This window comes from Herpailurus yagouaroundi, unplaced genomic scaffold (assembly GCF_014898765.1).
Source record: "Herpailurus yagouaroundi ecotype Mexico unplaced genomic scaffold, PumYag 222, whole genome shotgun sequence".
Classification (NCBI taxonomy): Eukaryota; Metazoa; Chordata; class Mammalia; order Carnivora; family Felidae; genus Herpailurus; species Herpailurus yagouaroundi.
Window position 1 is genome coordinate 3,674,297 of NW_024412453.1, and position 26,001 is coordinate 3,700,297.

At 43.5% G+C, this 26,001-nt stretch overlaps 1 protein-coding gene and 1 long non-coding RNA gene across 4 annotated transcripts; one reads left to right on the forward strand and one right to left on the reverse strand.

The window, feature by feature from the left end:
* Positions 1–424: 424 nt before the first annotated feature.
* ACSM5 (acyl-CoA synthetase medium chain family member 5) lies at positions 425–24,898 on the reverse strand. 3 transcript variants are annotated; one of them, XM_040458880.1, is made up of 14 exons: positions 24,790–24,898; positions 22,410–22,628; positions 20,080–20,290; positions 17,300–17,507; positions 14,946–15,089; positions 12,422–12,575; positions 9,742–9,821; positions 8,001–8,124; positions 7,322–7,402; positions 7,079–7,180; positions 3,875–4,002; positions 3,690–3,789; positions 1,318–1,437; positions 425–924 (listed from the first exon to the last, which is right to left on the reverse strand). In XM_040458880.1, the coding sequence occupies exons 2-14, from the start codon at positions 22,611–22,613 to the stop codon at positions 814–816; spliced, it is 1,767 nt and encodes a 588-aa protein (XP_040314814.1). In that variant the 5' UTR covers positions 22,614–22,628; positions 24,790–24,898; the 3' UTR covers positions 425–813. The 3 variants fall into 3 exon arrangements, with proteins under 3 accessions (XP_040314814.1, XP_040314813.1, XP_040314815.1); XM_040458879.1 differs by having other exon boundaries at positions 24,379–24,821; XM_040458881.1 differs by lacking the exon at positions 24,790–24,898 and adding an exon at positions 24,379–24,504 and having other exon boundaries at positions 425–908.
* Positions 17,514–25,166, forward strand: LOC121019436 (uncharacterized). The gene is made up of 2 exons (XR_005785582.1): positions 17,514–17,643; positions 24,476–25,166. It is a non-coding gene; the product is annotated as an uncharacterized LOC121019436 (long non-coding RNA).
* Positions 25,167–26,001: the final 835 nt, after the last annotated feature.

The following is a 26,001-nucleotide window of genomic DNA, read 5'->3' on the forward strand; positions in this document are numbered from 1 at the left end:
TTTTAAAGCCTCAATATTTATTGAGTTAATCTATTACACTTGAGTTAATCATTGCCTTATTGGTTGGACATTGAATTTTCCAATTTTTTTCAGTTTTAACACAATGCTCCAGAAATGTCCTTTGAATTCCTTCCTTTTTTTTTTCTCCCTAAGTTTATTTATTTATTTTGAGACAGAATATGAGCAGGGGAGGGGCACAGAGAGAGAGAGACAGAGAGAATCCCAAGCAGGCTCCGAGCTGTCAGCACAGAGCCCAGCGTGGGTCTCTATCTCATGAACCGTGAAATCATGACCTGAGCTGAAACCAAGATTTGGACGCTTCACCAACTGAGCCGCCCAGGCACCCCTGACTCCTTTCTTTTATAATGACTGCTAAACAGAATTTCTGAGCTAAAGGATATGACCAATTTTTTATGACCCTGGATGTGATTACCAAATGGCTTTATCAAAAGGGTCGAGTGGTTATACTCCAACGGGCAGTGAATGAGATCACAGGTGCCCTGACTCTGTGATGACCTGTCCTTCAGAGAGCCAGCTGGAAGGAAGACCAGTGGGCGGCTGCTGAGGATGCCTCCAGAGAGAGGAGGGGGAAGTCAAACCACCAAACACCGCCACTAGACTGGTGGTGGGTGTGCACTCTGGGTTAGTGATGTTCTTCTGTTCTCTTCCTCCAGGGTCTTCCAGGTTCCTCCAATGATTCTGGAGATGCCCATTTGGAACTGAAAGCCTCTGATACTGTAAGGTGGAAGGGATGATGCTCCAAACAAGGTCTGACCAGTGATTGCACCAGCTCCTCTTAGAAGCTTCTGAGGCCTATGGGGCCTTTCGTGGGCTGCCTCTCGTCTCCCCCCACTCTTGGCTTCTCAATTTACTCCTTTGGATCTTTCCAGAAACCGTCTTGGGCAGTTCTGAAACAAAGGTCACCTAGTGGCCATAAACAAAAACATTCTGAAATTATCATTTCCCAGAAAGACTTCTGTCTTGAGTCATTACCCTCTGCTGCTTCATTGGAAAACCTCCATGATTCATAGATTGCTCCAAATGGCAAAGACCAAAATGGCTAGCGCCTGGGGCATATGATCTTGCCAGCAGCAATTCAGCACCATCCCCCTAAACCTGGTTTATGCCACTTTTTAGGGTCAGAACAAACTGTAGTTTGGGGTGGGCCCGATGGGGAAATAGGGAGAAAAGGCTGAAGCAGCAGGTAGAGTTATTTGTATCTTCATCCCCCCAGCACCTGACCCTGAGAGAGAATCCACCTAGTGTGTGCTCAGGTGATTTCCCAGCTCATCATGTCCTAGAACCCCCGATGTTTACCTTCCTGGGGTACTTGTATGGAGCAGTCACCCTCTTCACATGCTCCTGGAGCTCCCGAGTTAGTTTCTCTGGATCTTGAGAGGAGTAAGTTGGAGAAAGGACTATAAAAGCCTTCACCACCTGCCAGAAAAAAAAATCCAAAAACAAAACCCCCCAAACCAGAAAGAATCAGGCCCTGTATAACAACTCTTTTCTCCTTAACCTAGCCTTGTAAATAAGTGCTTACACTTGCCAGCCCAGCACGAAAATCCTGCCAGCAGGATTCAGCCAGCGAAATGGACGACATCATTTTTTTTTGCCCTGTTGCCTCCTTTCCAGGAACAACTATTGGAAGCACTGGCTTTTATGGAATGATTCCAGGATCCTACCTGTTTCCCAAACTTCTCTCCTTTCCTGAAATGACACCATTAGCAGTCAATGGGCTTCTCTTCCAATGGAAATAGTTTGGAGTAAAGAGCTTCACAAACTCCTTAGGGTCCATACCTTCCAGGTCTTCCTGACTAGAAATATAACTGGCAATGCCCCAGATAGGCAGGATTTGGGAAAATGCAGACCACTCTCCCAAGGGGAGATGGGTCTTTCTGAGCCCGCATATATGAGTGTTTACAATCAGCAAACGTTTTGCTGCACAGCTTCCATGCCAGGCATCCTGAGGGACATTCTGCACCTTGGTAGTTTCTGCCTGGGTCTTTCTTTGCAGGCTGCCTCCTGCCATGGAGGAGGAGTCCTGAATTCAGGCACAACAGAACATGGTTTCTGATAGGAATGGAAGAGTTCAAAGGCCAGTAGGTTGCTTATCCACCCCAGCATATAGCTCAGTCAACAACATCCTGTTAGGTGGTGGTTCACCATCCTTGCATACTTCCCAAAGGCGGGCATCTCACTACCATTCCAAGTTCAAACAAATCTGGTTATTAGGAAGGGCTTTCTCTGGCCGTTAAAACTACCAAACATTTACTGAGTACCTTCTACACGCCAGGCTCTGTTCTGAGTACTATAAGCAGATTAACTGTGCACACAGCCATTTGTCAAAACCCCAGTTAATTTGTGGCATACAAAACTAGCTGTACTTTTCCAGCTGTGATTTCTCCAACACAGACATGGGGTTCCCACCTCCCTTTTTCCAAATTAGTGGCCTCAAAGTTTTTTTTCATGTTAACTGATTTATTTTAAGATGGCAGGGAGGGGCAGAGAGTGATGGAGAGAGAGAATCCCAAACAGACTGCGCTGTCATGAACTGTGAGATCGTGACCTGAGCTGATTCAAGAGTCAAATGCTTAACCAAATGAGCCACCCAGGTGCCCATGGCCTGAAAGTTTAATGGGCACCAGGATCACTTGGATAGGGGCTTCTGGTCAAAATGAAGATGCCTTGGGCTGCATCCCCAATCGCTCTGATTCAGCAAGACTGACTTCAGGTCTAGAAATCTGTAGTAAAAAAAATGTTTTTTAAACGTTTATTTATTTTTGAGAGGGACAGAAAGACAGACCATGAGTGGGGGAGGGGCAGAGAGAGAGAGGGAGACACAGAATCTGAGGCAGTCTCCAAGCTCTGAGCTGTCAGTACAGAGCCTGACGTGGGGCTTGAACTTACCGCGAGATCATGACCTGAGCCAAAGCTGGACAGTTAACTGACTGAGCTACACAGACACCCCTATAAATTTTGTATTTTAAACAAAATGATGCAGCTGTGAGTACTCCAGGGCCCAGATGAGAATCACTCTTGTGGCCCTGGTGCTTCTGAGAACAAAGCCCGATTTTGCACTAACTTTCATAAGGTAACTACACTGTAAGTAGGATTATGTTGCATTTACAGCCAGTGAAAAACACATAGGTCTGCCTATGGGCTTAATCCTCTCATTCTATCTATTCTTCTGGGACCCATGGGAAGAAATTTTCCTTTCTCCTAAGAAAGGTCAGCTTATTAAACTTGGCCCATCCTTCCGCTGTATCAAGGTCACTTTGGATACTTATTGTGTCTTCCCTCAAGTTGGATATTCCTCAGCAGTCATGTCTGGCATGCTTGCTATATCCTCACTTGCAAACGGGAAAGTACTCTTTATTGGCCAGGATGGATGACAGAGCCTGCGTTCACCAAGATTTCCTGCCCAACAGTCCACCTCTTTTGGACCCAGTTCTATGTTCACTTGACACCAAAGCGTTGGTATCTTCTCATCATGTCCCTCTAGACAGTCTGTCTCTAAATACATGAGGGTAATGCTTAACCAACCAAAAGGAATGTGTGCCTGATGGTGACATTCAGACTTTGTAATATCTGGAGTCAGGGGAAGATATGGGGGAGTTTCCATCTTACTCTGCTGGGTGCTAACAGGTACACAACCAGAAGGAAATATTCTTGGATGGACTAGTTACCTCCCCTCTGATGGGGTCTGGACTGCTGACCACAGCAGCCTCCAGGACAGCTGGGTGCTCGGCAAGGGCACTTTCCACTTCAACAGGCCCAATCCGGTAGCTGAAAGAGAAAAGCAAATTCTTCTAAGTAACCTACCCGCCCCCACCAAGCTTCAAAAAGAGAAGGAAAGAGCAGACAGCTTGACCTTGAGGAATTGATCACATCGTCATTTCGTCCCATGAACCAAAAGTAGCCATCCTTGTCCTTGTGGGCTCGGTCCCCTGTGATGTAAAAGTCCCCTTGTTCTGATGCCTCTGTCTTCTCAGGATTGTCCTAGAAGACAAAAGAAGTCCATGAAGGGCCATCTCAGCACAGCCACTAAAGCCAGCTATGGCCCTAGCAGCCCCATGCAGGAGACCAGGGACCCCTAACAGGAAGTCCACAAGTTCCCAAAGACCAAGCTGGCCAGAACTTCACACTGGACAAGGAGCTATGAAATGTGTGCATTTTCTCTCTTTTAGATGGAAGGAAGTGTCAGGAAATGATTAAGGACAGCCCCTCGCTACCATTTTTAGAAGGGTCCAAGGAAACATAGTTGGAACACAGGAAGGTGGCCACAGGGCCACTGGCTCTGGGTTTTGTTTGTTTTGTTTTTGTTTTTTTGCATAAAAGAACACACTCTTTGTGCTCAGAAATCACTAAAGGTAGAAAGTGAGGGCTTGGCCACAAAGGAGGGGTAGAGCAAAGATGAAAAACTAAAAATCAAACTCTGATTCTTAAAGATTTAAAGAAGCTACTACCCAACAAGAAAAATAAACAAATTAATTACTGTTGTATGCAACTATCTGGATGCATGTCAAAAACATTATGCTGAGTGACAGAAACCAGACACACAAAAATGAGTACTCTGTGATTCCATTTATATAAGGTTCTTTAAAAAAAAAAAAAAAAAAAAAAAAAAAAAGGCGAGGCACCTGGGTGGCTCAGTCAGTTAAGTGTCTGACTTCTGCTCAGGTCATGATCTCATGATTCGTGGGTTCTGGCCCCGCATTGGGCTCTGCGCTGACAGCTCAGGGCCTGGAGCCTGCTTCTGATTCTGTGTCTCCCTTTCTCTCTGCCCCTCACCTGGTCTCACTCTGTCTCTCTCAAAAATAAATAAACATTAACAAAGAAAATTAAAAAAAAAATAGGCAAAATTTTTCTATAGCAACAACAAATAATTTAGCAATTGCCTATGGCTTGGGGATTGACTGCAAAGGGGCACAAGGGGACTTTCGGGGGAATAAAAATGTTCTATATCTTGATTCTGGTGGTAGTTACCTAAGTGCATACATTTGTCAAAAGTCATTGACCTGTACACGTAACATAGGTTACATACATTTTATTGTACGTAAATTATGCCTCAACTTAAAAACTGCATTCTGAGAAAAAAGAAAAAAGCTAAGCTGTCAATACCTAAAAATAAATTTCATACAAAACCTGAAAGAAGTATACAGAGAAAAAACTCTTTAGAACATTTAAGAAGATACATTTAAATGGAAAGCCAGAAAGACTGAATTTCATAAATATGTTAATTCTCTCCCAAACTGATCTAGAGATGTAGTGACACTCATTAGAATACTAACAAACATTTTCCATGGAATTTGACAAGTTGATTCTACAATGTATATGAGAGAATAGAGAGCTAAGAGTAGGTAAAACATGTGTAAAGAAGCTGAGGAAGAAAGAGCTTTACTCTACTAAATATTAAAATTTGGGGGAATGTTTTCCTGGATAAGGCTCTATGGTATCAGCACTGGAATAAAACACACGGCCAATTAAATAGAAGAATCTGCCAAAACTTAGCTATCTATGGATATATCAAACGTCTATTTCTGACCAAGCTGACATGACAGATCACTTTTCTTTGAGATTTAATTTTTTTCCTTAGTTGAAAAGGACTCAAGAAGAAAACTAACAGTTGGTGCTGCAAAGAAAAAGTTGAAACAAGTAAAGATTCTTGTGCAGCAAGTAACTTTACAAATTACTTGACTCCCTCAATGGGCTGATCACAGACCCAGAAAGGTCCTGTATGTGAGCACTGTGAGGACCAGGGTCATGTCTTCCCTGCCACTGCTGGATACTTAGCGGCATGAAGTAGCCACTCAATAAATAATGAATGTATAAATTATTCAGAAAAGTCAAGGATTTGCTATTGCTTACAAAAATGATTAGAAGGAAATACATTAAAATTTTTATTTTTTTAACTTTTTTTTTTTATTTTTTTTTTTTATTTTTGAGACAGAGAGAGACAGAGCATGAACGGGGGAGGGGCAGAGAGAGAGGGAGACACAGAATCAGAAGCAGGCTCCAGGCTCTGAGCCATCAGCCCAGAGCCCGACGCGGCGCTCAAACTCACGGACTGCAAGATTGTGACCTGAGCCGAAGTCGGGCGCTTAACCGACTGAGCCACCCAGGCGCCCCCAAAATTTTAAATTATCTCTGATTGGTGTATTACTGTTTTATTGTTGGGAGGCTTTTTTGGGTTTTTTTTGTTTTTTTTTGTTTTTTGGTTTATTCTGGTAGGTAAGCTTCTGTGACTTTAAATGAAATACCATGCCATGAAAGACTATTTCTCTTGTAGTCACAGAAGCCACTAAAACACATATACACCACTCTAAAAACAAATGTACTGATTTTTATGTGTTCCTCCCGGTGTAGCGGACTGGCAGCTTCGCATACAGCCAGATAGAGTTCCTACTAAAGCCGTTGTTCTTAACCTTGGCTGCACATCTGAATCACCAGGGGAGCTGATCCACATCCTCAGAAAGGTTGATCTCATTCAGTGGGGCTTGAGTATCAGTAGTGTTTTGAAGCTTCCAAGGTGTTTCTAATGTGCAACCAGGGTTGAGAACCATGTCAATAGAGCTTTATAGAGGAGTCTCACAAAAAGAAAGCCCATCATAAACACCAACAAAAGTGGGCACAAGAGAGAGGTAATTACTGGGTTATCACAGAAACTTAGACTAGAATTCTTGGGCACAAGCCCTGCCAGTAAACCCCTCTTGCACACAAGACTCGAGACAAAAAGAATTCTGAAAATTAGGCTCTGACACAAATTGCAGTTTGACTTTTGTGAAGTCCCTTCCTTTCTCTGAACTGCAATTTTTCATCATTGAAATGATGGGGTCTCCCCTGTGTTTTAAATTTACACTCTCAGACATACCCATGCTCACATCCATGTCCTGTACATACTAGGTGCTTGACATTGGATAAGTCACTTTATCTTCCCAACTTCTTTATCAATAATAATACCAACTTACCTCATGCAGTTATCGCAAGGGTTAAACAAACAGGTGTTTATAAATCTTGGAACACAATGCTTGGCACACAGAAATCATTGTGAAAATGGCCATCCCCTGCCACTTACCAAATAGCAACTGAAGAAACAGAAGGGCCGGACGGGCCTGACTCGGACAGCAACATTTCCCTCTTCTCCCGGAGACAGGATGTTGCCCTCATCATCCACAATCTGGCAGAGAGATCATAGGGCAGTGTCTGGATATCTGCACAGCCAGGCCACCCCCCAGCTAAGCCTGCTGTCGCTAACCCAGAACATGCATTGTGTTCTCTTTGAACCAAGCTTCAGCAGCAGTTAGGGGAGGCTGCCTACCTGCACATCATAAGGTGGGGACGCTTTCCCCATGGATCCAGATTTGATTTTCATGCCTTTTGAATTGGCACAGATTACAACCTGGAGAGAAAGTAGTACCAATAAGGAGGAAGCTTATCCCCTTCGCTTCCTTCCTGGTGCCCATCTTTTCTCCCACTTTGCCTTCTAACTCTCCTCCCCTCCCTCCTCTCCTCCCCCCTCTTCCTTTCTGTCTCTTCCTCATCCCTTCCTTCCTTCTCTTCTTTCCATAGTCACCACACATTTACTGAACGCCTACTGGGCACTCACACGTAAAGAATCAAATGTGTCACTAAGCTGAAAGACTCAGTTGACCACCAAATCTCTGCTGCCCAGATGGCTGTGGGGAATAGTGTCCTAAGATCGTGAGTGCTGACCGGAGACAAAGGTAGGCTGTCCTAGTGGACACAAACAGCACCCTTGGCCATGAGAGTTGGTTTGCTGGCTGTGGTGTCATTGTGAAATCACTTCAAATTATCTTTAAACCAAAAGGGAAGAAAAGCTGATGGGATTTTGTTATCAGCTTCTCCCAGTGGGCAGGGCAGTCCCTGACAGGTGTCTGGAAGGCAGGAGGCTCGGTGGGTTGGCCATCTCCCCCTACTGGCCAAGAGCCCAGGTGGAGGTGACCTGTGGCAGGGACCCAGGCCCCAGCAGCACTCACTGTTTCAGACTGGCCATAGCCTTCATGCAGCTCCAGGCCCACTTGGCTCTTCCATTTCTCTCTCACGTCAGGATTCAGGGCCTCTCCTCCGGTCAGACAGTGCCTCAGGCTCTGAAACTGGTACCTTTCTCAGTTGGAAAATAAGGCCACCTATGTCAGGAGTTTCCCATCCCCCACCTCACTCTCCAGTACTGCTGCTCAGGTTTAGACATCTAAACGCACTGGAGGGTAAAAGGCAGGCTTTATAATCTGTTCTAACTACCCTATCCTCTGGCTTTGCAGGCATGTTCCTCAGGGGCAGGTAATTTTTTAAAAACCAATCCTGTCTGATTCTGAAAAATCAGAACCTCATATAGTAGGTTTTGGCATAACAGTCAATTGGCCAAAATAACTTCCTTGAAAACAAACAGACAGTAAATTGCTTAGGACAGCCACCTGGTTATAAATCGATTACAAATTTAAACAGTAGAAAGTAGCCCTCTAGGAATATGAAAATTGTCAAGAATGGGCCAAAATTCCTACAGATATTAAATACATTGCAAATCTACCCTTCCATTTAACAAATTATGCAAAATGTGAACAACTGGTGGTTGCAAATACATTTTCAGCCATTTTTCCCCCTTTGGATAAACTCGGTTTGCATATTAATTAGTATTACCTAGTATCTTTCAACCAAATTGCTCTTGAAAAAAATCATTCAGAGTCTGCTTTCTGTTAAAACCATGATATAGAGGTATACACAACGGGTCAGTGAATGGGATGAATTCTTACATTAGGAAAGAATTCCCCAGGAGAGACATGCAAGAGCTCCCTTGGTGCTTCAGGGACAGATACATGGGATGAGGGAAGATGTGGGGAGGGTGGGGACAACTCCCCACGACTTGGGAAAGAATAGAAGAGGCAGACATAGATCAGAGTCAATAAGGACAACAGATGTTTCTCCACATACCCCAGCAACTAGACTTGTCCTGCTAGCAGATGTCGCTTTGGATTCACCCAGGATGGGAGCCATAGGCACACAGTGTCTTGTTGCCTTCCGTGGGATACCCAAGGCATTCACTCAGAGGGCGGCTGAATGGGCTTAATCTGGGGCTGAGGCATGGAACATCAATTGTGGTGGGCTTGCTAGTCCTTGGCCTTGGCCACAAATCCCATTCCATAGGTGGCTAACAGGTATCCAATAATTCCTCCAACCTCACAGAAGTAGCAGACATATTGATGAGGGAATGGCCTATGGGTATGTGATGGAGAGACAGCCCACCTCAAGTGCTAAAATTCCAGACTATCTTAAATCTATCCAACTCCATCTGGATGCAAATTCCTGGGTGGGGGGAGGGGCAAGAATTTCATTTATGTGGGGCATCTGCAAAGGATATAGATGCCTATGTGCTTGAGTATGTGTGCATGAGAGAAACACAGATATATATAATATTCTAGATATATATTCTCTATATAGAGAATCACAGATGTATGTGTGTATATTATATATACATATATATGTATACACATATATATACATATGTATACACACATATATATATACGTATACACAGAGAGAGAGAGAGAGAGAAAGAGAGGGAGAGAGATAGGAGAGGGACAGAGATGAGACAGAGACAGAGACACAGAAACACAGACAGAGGTGGTATGACAGCATAGGTGTGCATGTGTACATATACTGTATGTATATGTACTGTACATTCACATACTTAGGTCCCCAAAGCATCTAACAGTTGGGCTGTACCTGGTCAGATCCTCCTGTACAAGCAACCGGAAGATGGTGGGGACACAGCAGAGGGTGGTAATCGGGAAACTGGAGAGAGTCTAAACAAAAACAATTAGAGGTATTGGGGTGGGCCTTTGTGCAGATGGAGCAGGTGAACTGGGTCTTCATACTCTCATTACCAGAGCAGAGAAGTTGAAAACTACACGAGGCATCCAGCCTCCACGAGGCATCCAGCCTCCAAGGTGGCTCCAGATGACTTCACTTCCTGGTATTTTACCAAAACCAAGTTTGGTCTGTGTGACCAAGAGCATTCGGCACAGGTGACAGATGCCACTTTCGAGATTAGATTGTACAAATACTACAGCTTCTGTCTGGGGTACCATCCCCCTCTCCCCCTATCTTAAGTCACTTGGTCTGGGGAAAACAGGCCACCATGTCATGAGTATACTCGAGTGAATATAGTCAGAAACTGAAACCTTTGCCAATAGCCAGTAAGAAACTGAAGTCCTCTAAAAACCATGAGTGGGTTTTTAAAGAGATTCTCTAGTCCCAGTCAAGCCTTAAGGTAATTGCAGTCCTGGCAGACGTCTTTCTTTTATTATGGTAAAATACACATCACATAAAATTTATCATTTTAACCATTTTTAAATATACAGTCTAATGGCATTAAATACATTCACATTGTTGTACAACCATCACCACCATCCATCTCCAGACCTTTAAAAATCTTCCCAAACTGAAACTCTGTACCCATTATAAAATATTGCCCCATTTCTCCTTTCCTCCAGCTCCTGACCATTTCACTTTCTGTCTCCATGATTTTAACTACTCTAGATACATCATATAAGTGAACCATACAGTATTTGTCCTTTTGTGGCTGGCTTATTATTTCACTTAACATAATGTCTTCAAGATTCATCCATGATATGGGGCGCCTGGGTGGCGCAGTCGGTTAAGCGTCCGACTTCAACCAGGTCGCGATCTCGCCGTCCGTGAGTTCGAGCCCCGCGTCAGGCTCTGGGCTGATGGCTCAGAGCCTGGAGCCTGTTTCCGATTCTGTGTCTCCCTCTCTCTCTGCCCCTCCCCCATTCATGCTCTGTCTCTCTCTGTCCCAAAAATAAATAAACGATGGAAAAAAAAAAAAAAAAGATTCATCCATGATATAGCACGGGTCAGTCCTTTTTTTTTTTTTTAACATTTATTTATTTTTGAGAGACAGCATGAGCAGGGGAGGAGCAGAGAGATAGGGAGACACAGCACAGGGCCTAATGCAGGGCTCCAACTCAGGAACCATGAGATCATGACCTGAGCCAAAGTTGGAAGCTCAACTGATGGAGTTACCCAGGTGCCCTAAGTGTCATTCCTTCTTTTTAAAGACTGAATAATATTACACTGTATGCGTGTATCACATCTTGTTTATTCATTTATCTGCCAATGGGACTTGGTTGCTTCTACCTTTGGGCTATTAGGAATAATGCTGCTATGAACATGGATATACCTAGCTGACAGCTTGACTGCTACCTCATGAGAGGCCCTGATTGAGAACCACCTGTTAGACTGCTCCCAGACTCCTGACCACCAGAAACTGTGAGATACTAAATGTTGGTTTTAAGCTGCTAAGTTTAGGGGTAACTTACTACAATAGATAACTAATATACTAGGTAGGGGCTAGAGGCAGTAGAGGGACAAGGTACACACTGGCTGATCAAGCCCTAAGTGAAAAATGATGATGGTGAGCTTGGTAATGGCAATAATAGTCAATATGTGTTAGCAGCCCACTCTGTGCCAGGCCCCATGCCTAGGATTGTTTCATTCTCCATAGGACTGTATTATCCCTTTCTTTCTTAAAGATGAAGAAACTGAGGTTCAATTTTCTCATCTCAAGGAAAGAAGTTAGGTACCTTTCCCAAGGACACACAGCTAGCAAATGGAAGATGTAGGATCAGAGGTCAGGTCTGAAAGATGGCATGGTCTATGCTATTAGCCACCAGGTGACACAGCTTACCTCAATGCAAAGAGCACGCACCCGCAGACGGCCCCTCAGATGTTTTAAGGAATGGTGGTTAGGATGTAGAGGGCAGAAGGAAGGTGCCTTATGTCAATAATTATGGGGTCAATAATTATGACAAAACCCGGGGAAAATGGGCAGGAGTCACCAGGATACTCCGGCTGGGTGAAATATTCACACTAGGCACCATGGATAGTAGCACATGGAATTGAGGAGTAGAGTATGGCTTTCCCCAAGGTTTGGAAAAGTAACTAGGGTTTTGACAGGAGCACAGGAAGAAATTGGTGGAGGGAGAGGCACCCAATGCAGAAAACATACAATATGAAAATGTTCAGAGATATTAAATGGTCTTGTCCAGGAATCTAGTTATAAGACAGGCAATAACTGAAGGTAGCCAGGTGGGCAGGAGTCAGATATGGATGGTCCTGGGAGCCATTTTGTTTAATATCAGCACCAAAGAGGCCTTGTGGTCACTTATGCCTTTTCTCCTGCAAATTCAAAGCCTGTATTCCTTTTTTTAAAAAGCTTTATTTCTTTAAGTAATCTCAACCCCCAAAGTGGTGCTTGAACTCACAACCCTGAGATCAAGAGCTGCATGCTCTACTGACTCAGCCAGCCAGACATCCCCAATGCCTATACTCCACTCATTTCATTTACACCCAACACATAAGCCATATTCTTGTTTCTTACATTCAGAATAACCTTGGCATCAACTCGGGGCAGTTCATGCACAAAAATGCAAGATCCATTAGGCCAGGCAGAGAAGAGGGTCCAGGCTGCCTTCACCCAGCCCGTGTCTGAGGTGTTCCAGAAGATGTCTGATTTGGTCAAGTCTACCCAATGCCTGCCAAAAATTAGACAAAGTCAGAACCTCTAGCAGTGCTTCTTCTTTTAAAAAGGATTACAGTATCAATGTTACCTTATTTGGAGCCTTGACCAAGGTTCACTTATAACTCACTTGTAGTTATCAAATTGGTACAAGAACCCTAGAGCCACTCTTTCTCTCAACAAGCATTTATGGAGCATATTCTGTGTATTTATGCCATAGGCGAAGGATACAGAATTAAACAGATAGATCCCATGCTTTCAAGAGTTGACAATCTAGTGGGAGTGATCTGTAAAGGAACACATAATCTCAGTACAATGTGATGAGGAAACTTCTTGATTCAGCCAAAGTTTATTCAGCACTTATTCTACACTTGGCATTAGAGTGTAGCAAAGAATGATCAGTCTTGCTTTGAGGAGCCTACAGTTTAGTAAGTTTAAACATCTAGGAAGACCCTGAAGAGCAAGCTTTCAAAGAGTTAAACACAGAGCCATTTTACAATTATGCAATTACGCAATTCTGGAGAATGGGCACCCAACCCAGAGACAGGATGGAGACGGATCTGAGAAATGGTTCCCCAGAGGAGGTGAGGGCTGAGTGAGATGTAAATGATGTGCAGGAACTACACAGGGGAGGCAGAGAAGGAAGGACATCCAAGGAAGGGGAGGCAGTGCCTGTGAGCATAGAAAATACACAAGTGGTCATGTTCTGCACTTGGATTCTAGGACACACGGTCTTCCTGGTCCTCAACCTTGGCTGCTCCTTCTTGGTCTCCTTCTCCTAGTTCTCCTTGCTTACCACTTCATTGCAGAAATGCCTCAGGCATTCAGTGCCCAGGCCTCTTCTCTTCCCAGTGTCTTTTACTCTTTGCTGATCTCATCCAATTTCATGGCATTAAGTACCACCTTGCTGACAATTCCATCATGAATATTTCCCACTAACTCTACACATGTATCTCCAAATACCTCCCAATATCTCCTTTCTTAACTCAGGGTATGGAGATGTCTACTAAGCATCTCAAACTTAAGACGCTGAAAATGAACTCCTCGTGTTCCTCCCACCAAACCGCTCAACATAGTCTTCCCACTGCCAGTTAACGCTTCTAATTGTTCAGGCCATAAAACCAGGCATCACCCCTGACTCTTCTCGCTGTCTCTCACTTCACATCAAACCTGTCAGCAAATCTTATTAGGCCTATGTTCAAACTACATTCAGAATCTTGCCTCCTCTCACTTCCCCTGCGGAAGCCTCCCTCCACCTTTGCCTCTTAATGCACTGGCTTCTGAAGTGGGCCTCTGCTTCATCCTTTGCCCCCTACAGGTTATTCTCAACCCAAACTCCTGACAGATCCTTTAAAAAAGCAAATCAGGTCACATCACTCCTCTGCTCAAAATACTTCAATGTTCCTCAGAAAATTAAACATAGAATCACTGTATGATCCAGCAATTCCACTTCTGGATATATACACCCAAAAGAATTTGGGTTTGAATAGATGTTTATATACCCATGTTAATAGCACTAGTGATAACAGCCAAAAAGTGGAAGCAACCCAAGTGTCCATCCTTGGGTGACTGGATAAACAACACTGATAAGTTACATACGTTGCAATATTCATTAATGAGCCTTAAAAAGAAAGGAAATTCTGATACATGCTACAACATGGATGAAACCTGAGGACATTTTGCTAAGTGAAATGAGTTAGACAAGAAGGGAAAAATACTGTATGATTCCACTTATAGGTGATTCTCAGAGTAGTCAAATTCATAGAGACAGAAAGTAGAATGGTGGGTGTCAGGGTTGAGGAGGGAGGAAATGGGGAATTAATGTGTAAATGGGCATAGAGTTTCAGATTTACAAAATGGAAAAGTTCCAGAGATGGATGGTGGGGATGATTGTATAACAATGTGACCATCCTTAATAACACTAATTCTACACTTAAAAAGGTTAAGATGGTAAATTTTATGTTATATATCTCTTACCACAATTAAAAACAAAAACAAAAAATCTCCAATGGCTTCTCGCCTTGCTCAAAGTAAAGCCCAGGCAAGGCCTTCTGATTCTACCTGAGTTCACACTTTGTTAGCTCTCTGACTTCATTCTTCTGTTTTTTTTTTTAAGTTTATATATTTTGAGAGAGAGAGAGAGAGAGAGAGAATCCCAAGCAGGTTCTACACTGTCAGTTCAGAGCCCAATGCAGGACTCGATCTCACAAACTGTGGAGATCATGACCTGACCCAAAACCAAGAGTCAGACGCTCAACTGACTGAACCACCCAGATGCCCCATGTTAGTTCTCTGACCTCACTCTTGCCACTATGCCTCTTACATTTCTCTGGCTCATTCCCTACTTTCTGTTATTTGATCTGCCAGATGAGCTGTCCCCTGGTACCTTCCACTGGCCACAAAACCCAGTCCATAGCTGGCCTGGGAGTGCTCAACCATCTTGGGGGCCCCAGTAGTGCCACTTGTGAAGTAGATGGCCAGTGGGTCTTGACTCTTGGTCCTCACACAGTTGTGCTCTGTGGATGCGTCGCTGTAAAATATAAAAATCCTAGGTGGTATTACAAGTAGTAAAAATAGTCATAATAACAATAATATTTACAACAACAATACTGGCTACCATCTTATTAAATACTACCTGTGAGGCACTGTGCTGGAAGCTCCAGTTGGCATTGTCTCTGAGCCCTACAATCACCTCATGGGGTAGGTACTATCATTATAACCCTTTGCAAATAAGGAAATTGAGGCTCAAAACTGGTGAAGCAACTCACTCAAAAGAGCCTGTGCTCCTCCACCTGGGCATGAGGACTCTCTGGTGGATAAGCACGTTTCTGTGTCTATGCCTCTGCACATTTAAGGCACAGCTTTGCCCTCACCCCAATTCCAGGTAATTTAGGGCTGAAGGATTCCCTAAATTTGTGGGTTTGAGATCTGGGTAACTCCTAAAGTTCTGTGATCTGGCAAATCTTCTCACCCACTGGCTCTCAATCCTGGCTGGACCACAGGGGCATCTGGTGAGTTTTTAAAAGAAATCCCATTGCCCAGGCTCCACCCTAGAGAAAAATAGAAGCTTTGATGGTGCGCCTGGGGCACTAGGATTTGTTTGTTTATTTGTTTGTTTGTTTTTGTTTTTTTAAAAGCTCCTCGGGTAATTCTAATGACAGCCAAAATTGAGAATTCCTGGTCTAGGCCAACCCGGCAGCTCATCAATGTCATCTGGGCAGATCTCTTACAATACAGATTCCCAGGGCCTTTGCTCAGGTACATCTGGTTAAGTAAGTCAGATGTGGGAATCTGAATTTAAAACAGTACCCAAAGATAAATGGCCAAATAAATAAGTAAAACAAAATAAACAGAATTTTCCATAATTTTTAGTAGAAAGTTTGCATTCTAATATAGGCAAGAACAATCTAAAGATTATTTACCATGTCCTCAAACTTCTAAATATATCTTTTTTTTTTTAATTTTTTTTTCAACGTTTATTTATTTTTGGGACAGAGAGAGACAGAGCATGAACGGGGGAGGGGCAGAGAGAGAGGGAGACAGAGAATCGGAAACAGGCTCCAGGCTCTGAGCCATCAGCCCAGAGCCTGACGCGGGGCTCGAACTCACGGACCGCGAGATCGTGACCTGGCTGAAGTCGGACGCTTAACCGACTGTGCCACCCAGGTGCCCCTAAATATATCTTTTTTACTTTACTACCTACACGTGCTGAGTATTTTCTGTTCAAGTTTCTGCTGATAATCATTGCAATGAAATATAACATCATAATATATTATAAAAAGTGTCACATATTGGAAATATAATATTTTTGAAAATACAAGATAAATTACTTGCAATGCATGCTTGTGGGTCTTATAATCCTAAAAATCTGTAACACATTTAAGTGAATGTGGCACATAGTTCTTTTTCAAATAAAGCTACTGATAAGAGACAAATGTTGATATTAGTAAGAAAAGTAAAATAAAGTGAAACAACACCCAGGTGAATGGGTGGTAGTTGGTCTGTGGAATGTGCATGTGTGACTTCATGGTACAGGCCTCTGACAGGGCCCCTTTTTGTTTCTGCCTCTGATCAGGACAAAATCTCAAATGCCAAGGTAGGCTTCCACCAGGGCATTGCTCAAAGGCAGATGGCTTTTGGTTCTGTCCCAACCATCATGTAACTACTTGTTAGCATCTTGCATAAGTCACTTTACTTTTCCAGTGTCAGTTTCCTTACCTGTAAAATTGGGTTAAAGGGTACTTCATAGGGCTTTTTCCCAAGTATTAAACAAGAGCACCAAACACAATACTTACACAAAATAGATGTTCATTACATCTTTGGTGCATGAATGAATGTAGGTAAATGCTTACCGAGCACAATGCCTAGCATACACTAAGCACTCAATGCATGGCAGCTATTATTATATTACTAATTGACCACCCACTATGTCCTAAGTGCATCATATGGGTTATCTAGTTTACTCTGGCTACCAATTCTGTAACCACTAGCACCATGACAGAAGCAAAAGACACCCAGAAAAGCTAATGACAATTCTAGTACTGAAAAGTGAGTGACTTTGAAGGATCTTAAGGCGGTTACTGGGATTAGGTCTCAGGTCCACGTGATCTCCACAGTTGAGTGCTCCTTTCTGGTTCACTCTCTTCGTGTACAATCAGCAATACACTCCATCCCCTATTACTTAAAGGGGGAAAACCTTGGCCTCATCTTTATGCTGTTCTCTGCAAAACCCCAACTTACCGGAGGAGTTCCCTGAAGTTCATCCAGCCTGGCCGACTGCTGTCTGACACCAGTAGCTTGGTCTGAAGGGAGGGGCAGTCAGCACTAATGGCATCGACCCGCGGAGCCAGGGAGTCACTGGTTATAATGGACTTGGCCCTGGATGCCTGCAGCCTGTATTTGAGGTCCTTCTCCGTCAGCTGAGAGACACCCGGAATCATGACAGCCCCTGGCACCACACAGAGAGGGGATGTTGACTGGGCAGCAGGGGAAGAGCCCTGTGAAGAAGTCCAGACCCTAATAGTCCCATCAGAGAAAGGAACAGGAAGGGACTGGACAGGGTTGGAATGCCTGAACTGGAAAAGGTAACAATAATGACAATAATGGAATCCAGAATATGTTTATGGAGCACTTACATGTGCTAAGAATTTACATGCATTATTTCATTTAATTCTCACAACCCTGATGAGTAGGTGCTATTTTTATACCCATTTTGCAGATTCAAACAACAACAACAACAAAAACAACAACTAAGACTTAGACCCTTATGCCTTAATTAAATGAAGTAACTTGCCCAAGATCACACAGCTAACATGTGGTAGAACTGGGATTGTGAGTCTAAGAGGTGGTAAACCTAAGGGTCCAAGATCTCAAATACTGTTTTAGAAATGACCTAGCTCCTTGGTTTGCCATGCCTTCACACAAAAGGCTACAATAAATCCTAGTGTTGAGAGTGGATCTCTTGGGGTGGGTGGTGGGAGGGTAGGTACAGTAGGTGGGAGCTTGTATAACATCAACCAAAACCACTTCTGAATGCAGCTGAGTCCATCTCTTCCCAAGGGGAAGGGATGTGGAAGCATAAAACATGGACAAATTTTATCAGACACCTGAAAAGCGACCTGAGTATCTCAGAATGGAGGCTGTAAACATCCACTGAGCCCAGCACTCTCATTTCACAGATGAGAAGAAAGAGATCCTAAAAGAATGGGTCATCCTGCCATGGCCAGTGAGTGAGGACAGTAGACAGAGGAAGGGGCCAATCCCAAATGGTGTTGTAGCCAAACCAAAGTTCTCATTACACTTCGCTTTATCTCCTAAGCTTTTACAGGTTTTAAAACCCAGCATGAACACTTTGGGAGGTGAATGGTATCTCTTTACTTCATCCCTCTGCTTTAGCTATTTCCAGAAGTCTGTCCCACCTGGAGTTGTGTGTGCTGTTTTGGGGGCTCAAGCAGATGGTGGACAGCTAGGGATGTCAGCAAGAGAAATGAGTCTAACACCATAGACTAGAAGACCAGTAATAAGTGTGTATCAGGAGAACATGGCAATGTGAGAATATAAGGACATCCAGCTTGGGGATCCTCTAAAATGTTGGAGATGACGCTGGACTTGACATGGTCATGTATGATGTAGTCTTGAACTATTTTATTTGGACATCAAAGAAATGGGTGAATCTGCACAATTGGGGGAACTGGAGACATTTAGATAACAGGAAAAATAATGAAAATAATACCCCAAAAAGAAGTTTTGATCATGCAAAGTGCCCAACACACTGCCAGGCACATAGTAGGTCCTCAAGAAAAGCATAAGGGCTCCTTTACCTAGGTTCTCATTTAAATAAACCTTATATGCCATGGCAGGATATGGAGAACTCCCAAAACCTGTGGGCCTGTTTCTTTTCCTCAAGCTGGATGTACTATAATGGGGCTTATTTTTATATTTTGTGCAAGAGTATATAAAAATAGAAGTAAAGTTCCTGCCTTTTTTTTTTTTTTTTTTGACAATCCATTCACAAAATGGTTGACTAAACTTGTTTGTATAGAAAAGCTAATTCTCTGGTATGAGTTTGTATCCCCCTCTGTTTTGCAAACATTATTTGTAAAAACATCCATATTTCAGACAGTGTTCTATGGACAGGGTTGGAGGGCGTGGACAACCTTTCAAGTGGTGGAAAGTTCCCAGTGGGTGGAGAAACCAGCTCTCCACCAAGAGTAGTTGTCTTGCTTTTGTAAAGTCAGCATAAAAACTCCAGCCCTTTCAATAAGAGCATCACAGGGTCAGCAGAGGCCCTCTGGGTTCTATTGATGGTGTCCTTTTTCTGCCTCTGCTCCTGTGCTGGAAGAATCACCCCAAGAAGATCAATGGTCCATTGCCTTGGCCATTCATAACAGCAGGAGGAGGAATCCTCAAGGGCTAATCTTATGGCTTTGATTATTTTGTCCTTCTCTTTCTTCCCTTGGCAGCTGGTAGATGCTGTGGTGGTGAGAGCCATAAAGTCTAAGAGTGAAAGTAATGTAGATTGACTAGGAAGGTCTCTCATGCATACTTGCATTACTCTCCACACGCTCACAGCTCCCAAACCATGACCAGCAAAAAATGTGTTTGGTTTGTTCCACTCAGATTTTTTCTAAAGTTTATTTCATTCTCAACAGTTTTTCTTCCCCCATAAAAATCCAGAGTTTTCTATTACAAAGTCAGAAGTGCTGGAAACACTGGCCCTCATTCACACACGGAAACATCTGGCTGGAGTTGAGAAGCAGTTGCCCCCTTTTGATGAGCCATGTGAGCTCCGCTATCCGGCAGTCACTAGTGCTCCCTACCGCCACACACCGACCTGCTTTCCTCAATTACATTACTACCTGGCCCCCGTGCTCAATCAAGTTTGTGACTGTTAGGCAAAGGGGAAGTAAACAAAACTCCACGTAAAGTTCACTTTGCTCCATCTTCCAAACCATGTGGACTCTGCAAAACTCTGGCAGGTGTGTCAGCCCCAAGTGGTAGCCTCAGCCCTGCTCACTGACCTGTCCGTATACATGCCACGCTGACCAGCCACCATTCCGGGAGCCGCGGGAGCACCAGCATCATCCTGTCCCCAGGCTGAAGGCTACACGTGTCCCTCAGCACATTCGCTGCCCTCCTGGACTGCTGCCCCAGCTGCTCAAAGTTCCACTTGACTTCTGCTCCCGCGCCATTGACCCACCAGAATGCAGGGATCGGGGGCCTGTGTCCAGCCTAGATGGCAGTGTAGGCAGAAAAGAAAAGGAAAACATTTGTTGAGGACTTTTGTTTGCTTGTTACTGTTTTATTTGATTTTGTTGCAATAGTGTTTAAATTCAACACAGTGTTCAACAGTGTTCAAACTCAAAACAATATGGAAAGATGCATTGAGAGGCTTCCTCCCATCCTTATGCCCATCTATGTTGCTCCTCACTTCACCTGCCTCAATGAGTAACCAGTATTATTAGTTTCTTGCATATCTGTTCAGTGTTTCTTTAGTCAAACATTAAGTATATTCTGTTTTCCATACCACTTTTTTTAATGCAAAAGGCAGCATATGATTCCTACTGTTTTGTGTCCCCTTTTTTTGAGATATAATTCTCATACCATAAACTTCACTATTCTGAAGTGTACAATTCAGTGGTTTTTCGTATATTCCCAAAGTGCTGTGATCATTGCCACTATCTAATTCCAGAACATTTTCATCATCCCAAAAAGAAACACTGTACAGATTAGCAGTCACTTCCTATTCTCCCCTCTCCCCAGCCCTTGGCAACCACTCATCTACTCTGTCTCTATGGATTTGCCTGTTTTGGATATTTCATATGGATGGAATCATAATATGTGCCAGCACCACTAGTTGGAAAGATTATTCTTTCCCCACTGAATTTTCTTGGCACTTGTGTTGAAAATCAACTGGCCATAGATTTATGGGTTTATTTCTGGACTCTCAATTCTATTCCATCCATCCATCCATCCATCCAGATCTATCCCTATACCAGTGTTACACTGTCTTTTTTTTTTTTTCTCACACAGGAAAAAAAAATACAGTTATTACTATAACTCTGTAGCAGGTTTGAGTCCTCCAGGGTTGTATTTCTTTTTCAAGGCTGCTGAGGTTATTAAGGGTCCCTTGCGTTTCCACATCAATTTTTGGAGAAGATTTCAGCAAATAAGTCCCCTGGGACTTTGATATTACATTGAGTATCTATATTAATTAGAGATGTGTTATCATTTTTTTTGAAACATTATACTTTCTGCTTCAAGGGCAATCAAGTTTAAAAAACGTACAATTCAACTTTAAAAAGTCAGACTTCAGGTAATCTGCTAAGTGCATATATAACGTAGAGGGTAACATTTTCTGGCAGTCCTTGTTTCCCTAAAGTTGGAGTTCATCAGATGTGTTTTAAAATTTTCCCAAAATTGTCACGAGGCATACGTTATTTTTACATAATGAAGTAATATCTCAGGGGAATTCTTACGGAGATTCATCCGAATCTTTAATGAGCGTTTCTTTAAGAAACACTCCCTGATCTATTCCAGCCTTTGGTAAGTCTCCAGAATTTTAAAAAGTAGATTCTGACAATTTTTCCAAGGTTTTTCATTGCTGTTGCTTTTATAGAGGATAAAATTATAGCAAATCCTGATTCCACCATTTTTGCTGATGTAACCCTGTTCGTATTTATCATTGAGAGAAATCTTCTAAGGACAATGCCAGGTTGGAAAAAGAGCTCAGACTTTGTAGACAGGAACAGGCCCTGGCTCCATCTTCTACATATGCTTCCCAGGTGGCAGATGGTATGACTCCCATTTGATACATGAGAAAACTAAAGATGAAAAAATATGGGTGAAAAAAATCCAAAGAGCTTGGTGCACTTATCCAAGGTCACACTTCAAGTGGATGAACCATATCTATCTAACTGCAACCACCTTCGTACTTTACTATACCCACGAAAAGTATACTTTTAGTGAATCCACTAATGGTGTTAGTTCCCTCATTGTTTTTCTTTAAACAAGCTCTTCTTAAAGTTAACATAAACAAATTGCTTTGAGATAGTTTATATTCTCCTGCTCTAAATACAAAGTTAGCACCCTTAACATAAATAAAAAGCGAACTATAACATGCAGACAGAGGCACAACAGACACATAAGGAAGGGAAAATAAAGAAGGAAGCATATGAACACAAACACAAAAAGAAATCCAGATAATCAGTTCCTAAAACAGTTTAAATTTTAGGACTTGCAAAACTCCTAGGTCAAAATGTCCACCTATCTTGTAGCTCTGAGTCACAGTGGGGTTCCAGAGGGCAGACTTTGATGCCCAAGCTGGACACAAGGACACAGTGCGCCTCACCTTTTCTAGCTGGCTCCACATGTCCAGTACATCGTGAGCAAAGTTGAAGTACTCAGGCACTGGCTGCCTCCCCAGGCTGATTGCTTCCCAGGTGGCCACAATGTCCTGAGGGTCAAGTAGAGGTGGTGGTTGTCCATGAGGCCCGCAGAATCCCCGCGCACTTCTCAGCACCTTGAGGACTCGTCCTCTTAGCCATGGCATCATGTTATTGCCTCTGGTCTGTCACCAAAGAGAAGAGATAGAGCATCATGCTGAATTCTGGGCTTTGTGGACAGACTGAACTTGAGAAGAAACCTGTGGTCAGCCCTGATGGTGACTACAGTGCACACCGACCTGTAAACAGAGTCTTGGAACTCAGTCTTAGTACCACCATGTGATTTGGGTCATTTTTTTCTGAGTCTGAGGTCCATCTCTTCCACCTCTCACCGCCTGTGGACCTCTGGGGGTCTGAGGTCAGTAACTCAGAACTCACTTCCCAAGGCTTCCCAAGCCCACTGTCCCAAGATAAACCCTGAACTAGCTGACAAAGACAAGGAAAGCTTTAGAGCAACACTGCACAATAGAAATATATTGTGAGCTACACCTGTAATGTACAATTTTCTAGTAGCTTCATTCAAAAACATAAAAAGAAAGGGGTGAAATGAATTACAATAATATTTTATTTAACCCATGTGAAAGGTGAAATAAGATGGGGTCATTATGTCAAGGGGTTTTAAAATGAGTCTGGAGGCCATTCAGGAGGTGGGCCTTAACGTTCACACATCACCAGTGGAACCATGAACTTTTGAACTGGGCCAAACCACAAATAATCCAAGGACTCAGCCTGAATACCTGTTACAGTAAGAGACTTTGTTTAGCCTTAGCAATCAATTATATTCAGTCAAGATCAGTTTTCTTCCGCCAACATCAATCAAAATTCGTTGTAAGCAATATATAGAAGCATTCCCTTTTGTCTTTAAAAATCCTTGCCTGTTGCTCCCTGGAGTGGGGGTGGGGCACTATTTGGGTTCCAGCCCTAATCTGTGTTCTCTGAATTGTAATTCTGAGACACCAAATAAACTTTTTTTTTTTTTTAGCTTTGCTCTTTTTTTTGGTCAACACCAGCTGTATCCTATAATTTCAACATGTAATCGATGTAAAAAGAAATTACTAAAGAGATAATTTACATTTTTGGGGGGTGGAGGTGGAGGATTGTAAATCCTCACAATCCAGTATGTATTTTACACTTACAAACACACCTCACTTTGGACAAGCCACATTTCAAGGGCTCAACAGCTGCAAGTGGCTGTGGCTACCATATTGGACAGGGCAATTTTCAGTGTCTTGCTACTCAAAGTCGGTCTACGGGACAGCAGCATCAGCACTCCTGGGAGCTTGGGACAACTGCAGAACCATAGACCGCACCCTAGACATGTGGAATTAGACTCTGCACTTAAAGGGAGCCCGAGTGAGGTGGGTGCACTTGGAAGTTTAAGAAGCAGTGGCCTAGAGGCTGCATCCCCAGATGCAGTTTCTTTCCACCAAATTCCTTTTGGTCATTATAATAGTAACAGAATATGGTAATGTAACTGCCAGAGACTAAAAGTTTGAGCTTCCCACCCCCAGATTCTTTTATTAAGTTCTAACCCCCAATGTGATGGTAGCAGGAGGTGGGGGCCTTTGGGAGGTGATTAGGTCCTGAGATCCCAGAGAGCTGGCTTGCCCCTTCTGCTTGTTGAGGAGAATGCAGACCCACTTTGCCAGACCCGCTTTGTCAGACCTGCCTGGTCTGTGAACCAGGAAGGGGGCTCTCACCACACTTGGAATCTGACTGCTGCACTTTGATCTTGGACTTCCCAGTCCCCAGAACCATGAGAAATAAATGTTGTTTGAACCACAGCTGCCAAACAGACTAAGACAATAACCAACAATAATAATGTATCACAATACCAAGAAGAATAATTATAATTGCCATCTACAGAAGACTTACTGTGTACCAAGCAAGCATTTGGAAGGCGCTTTGTAGATGTTATTTCCTTAAATCCTTACAACTCTAGGATCTAACTGTTCTTTTCTCTGTTTTACAGATAAAGAAAGTGAGGCTTAGAGATGACAGACAAGTGACTTGCAGGTCTCAACTCCCAGAGATGCCCAGGCCCCAGCCTCTGTTGTGGCCGCCAGCCCTGGGGCCTCAGACTCCCCTCCTCTGACCCTCTCCCCCCATTCCTCAGCTCTCCTGAACTCTGTGCCCTAAGCCTTTTCCTCTGCCTCCCACACCTGGATTCCTCCACCCCTTGACAGCTGATAATTACAGTCCCCAGGCCTCCTTTCCCAGGGCACAAGGCCATTTCAGGCAGGCCTCATCTGATACCTGTCCTTGAAAGATTTCTCTCTATAGTACCTTGCTCTTGAACCCAAGAAATGCAAAAGAGCTTCGGTGTTCCGCTTCAGCTGAATACAGGCTTTAATGCCTATAAACATTCAGGTTCCTCCAGGACTGCTGGAGAAGGCAATCTGCTGACTCAGCCTCCCACAGGGAAGTTTGGCCCCAGATGCAGCCAAGAGAGAGCAGAGCCTGAAGCCAGCAGAGGACAAGGTAACTTCAACTGGCCAGCAAGCTTGAAGCCTGTGAGTGTGGCTCCACCAACAAGTTTTTCTCAGAGCTCACAGGGCTGGGAGATTAAACTCTAGCTCTGGTGGAACGTCTTCCCTGAAAATTCAGGTCACCACGTCATCTGAAAAGAGAACAGGAACTTTATTATGTTTTAGCAGAAAGAATACAATAGTGACAATAATATAAGTCAAACCATGTTCCTTTTCTGCTCCAAACCCTCCAAAGCACAGAGACAAGAAAGTACATGAGTAGTTGCCTGGGGCTGGGTATGTGAACAGGGAATGACTGCAAATGGACACAAGGGATGTCTTTGAGGTGACAGAAATTTTTTATATCGAAAGGTGATCACGGCTGCACAAATCTGTAAATGACTAAAAATAACAGCAATAGTAACAATGGCATACTTCACTGAATTTTATGGTATGTAAAATTAAATCTAAAAAAAAGAAAAAAAAAAGCTTTTTTTGTTTTGTGTTGTTTTGAAACCTCCTATGTCTCCCTGTCTGGCTCGAAGTCCAAGTCAAAGTCCTGCCAGCAGCTGCAAGGCCCCACATGATTTCCTGGCTCTCCCCTCCGGCCCCCTGCTAGCTCTGTTCCAGCCACACTGGCCTGCCTGCCCTTTGTTCTCCCTGCTGCTGGTTAACTGGATCTCTGAGAACAAGAGCAAAAAACATCTTGTCTCATAGTGTTTGCCAATATCTGTGGTTAAATATTCCCACCATGGCCAATTTCAATCAACCAAAGTTTTAAAAACCGGCTTGCAAAGTTCCTGGTTATTAACTGTCTCTGGCACACCCCTGCGAACTGGCTCCAGCCCTGCTTCATTCCTTGTACTCGCTGGCTTCTCTGTCACGAATTTCCTTTCACAGGGTTCACTCACTGTCTCACCACTCACACACAGGCCCCTGCTCAGCATGCCTTCTGCCACGGCCCTAACCCCAACTGGAACCTTCTCCCATCTGACACTTCCCACCTTCCTTCTCTGCTTGATTTTCCTTC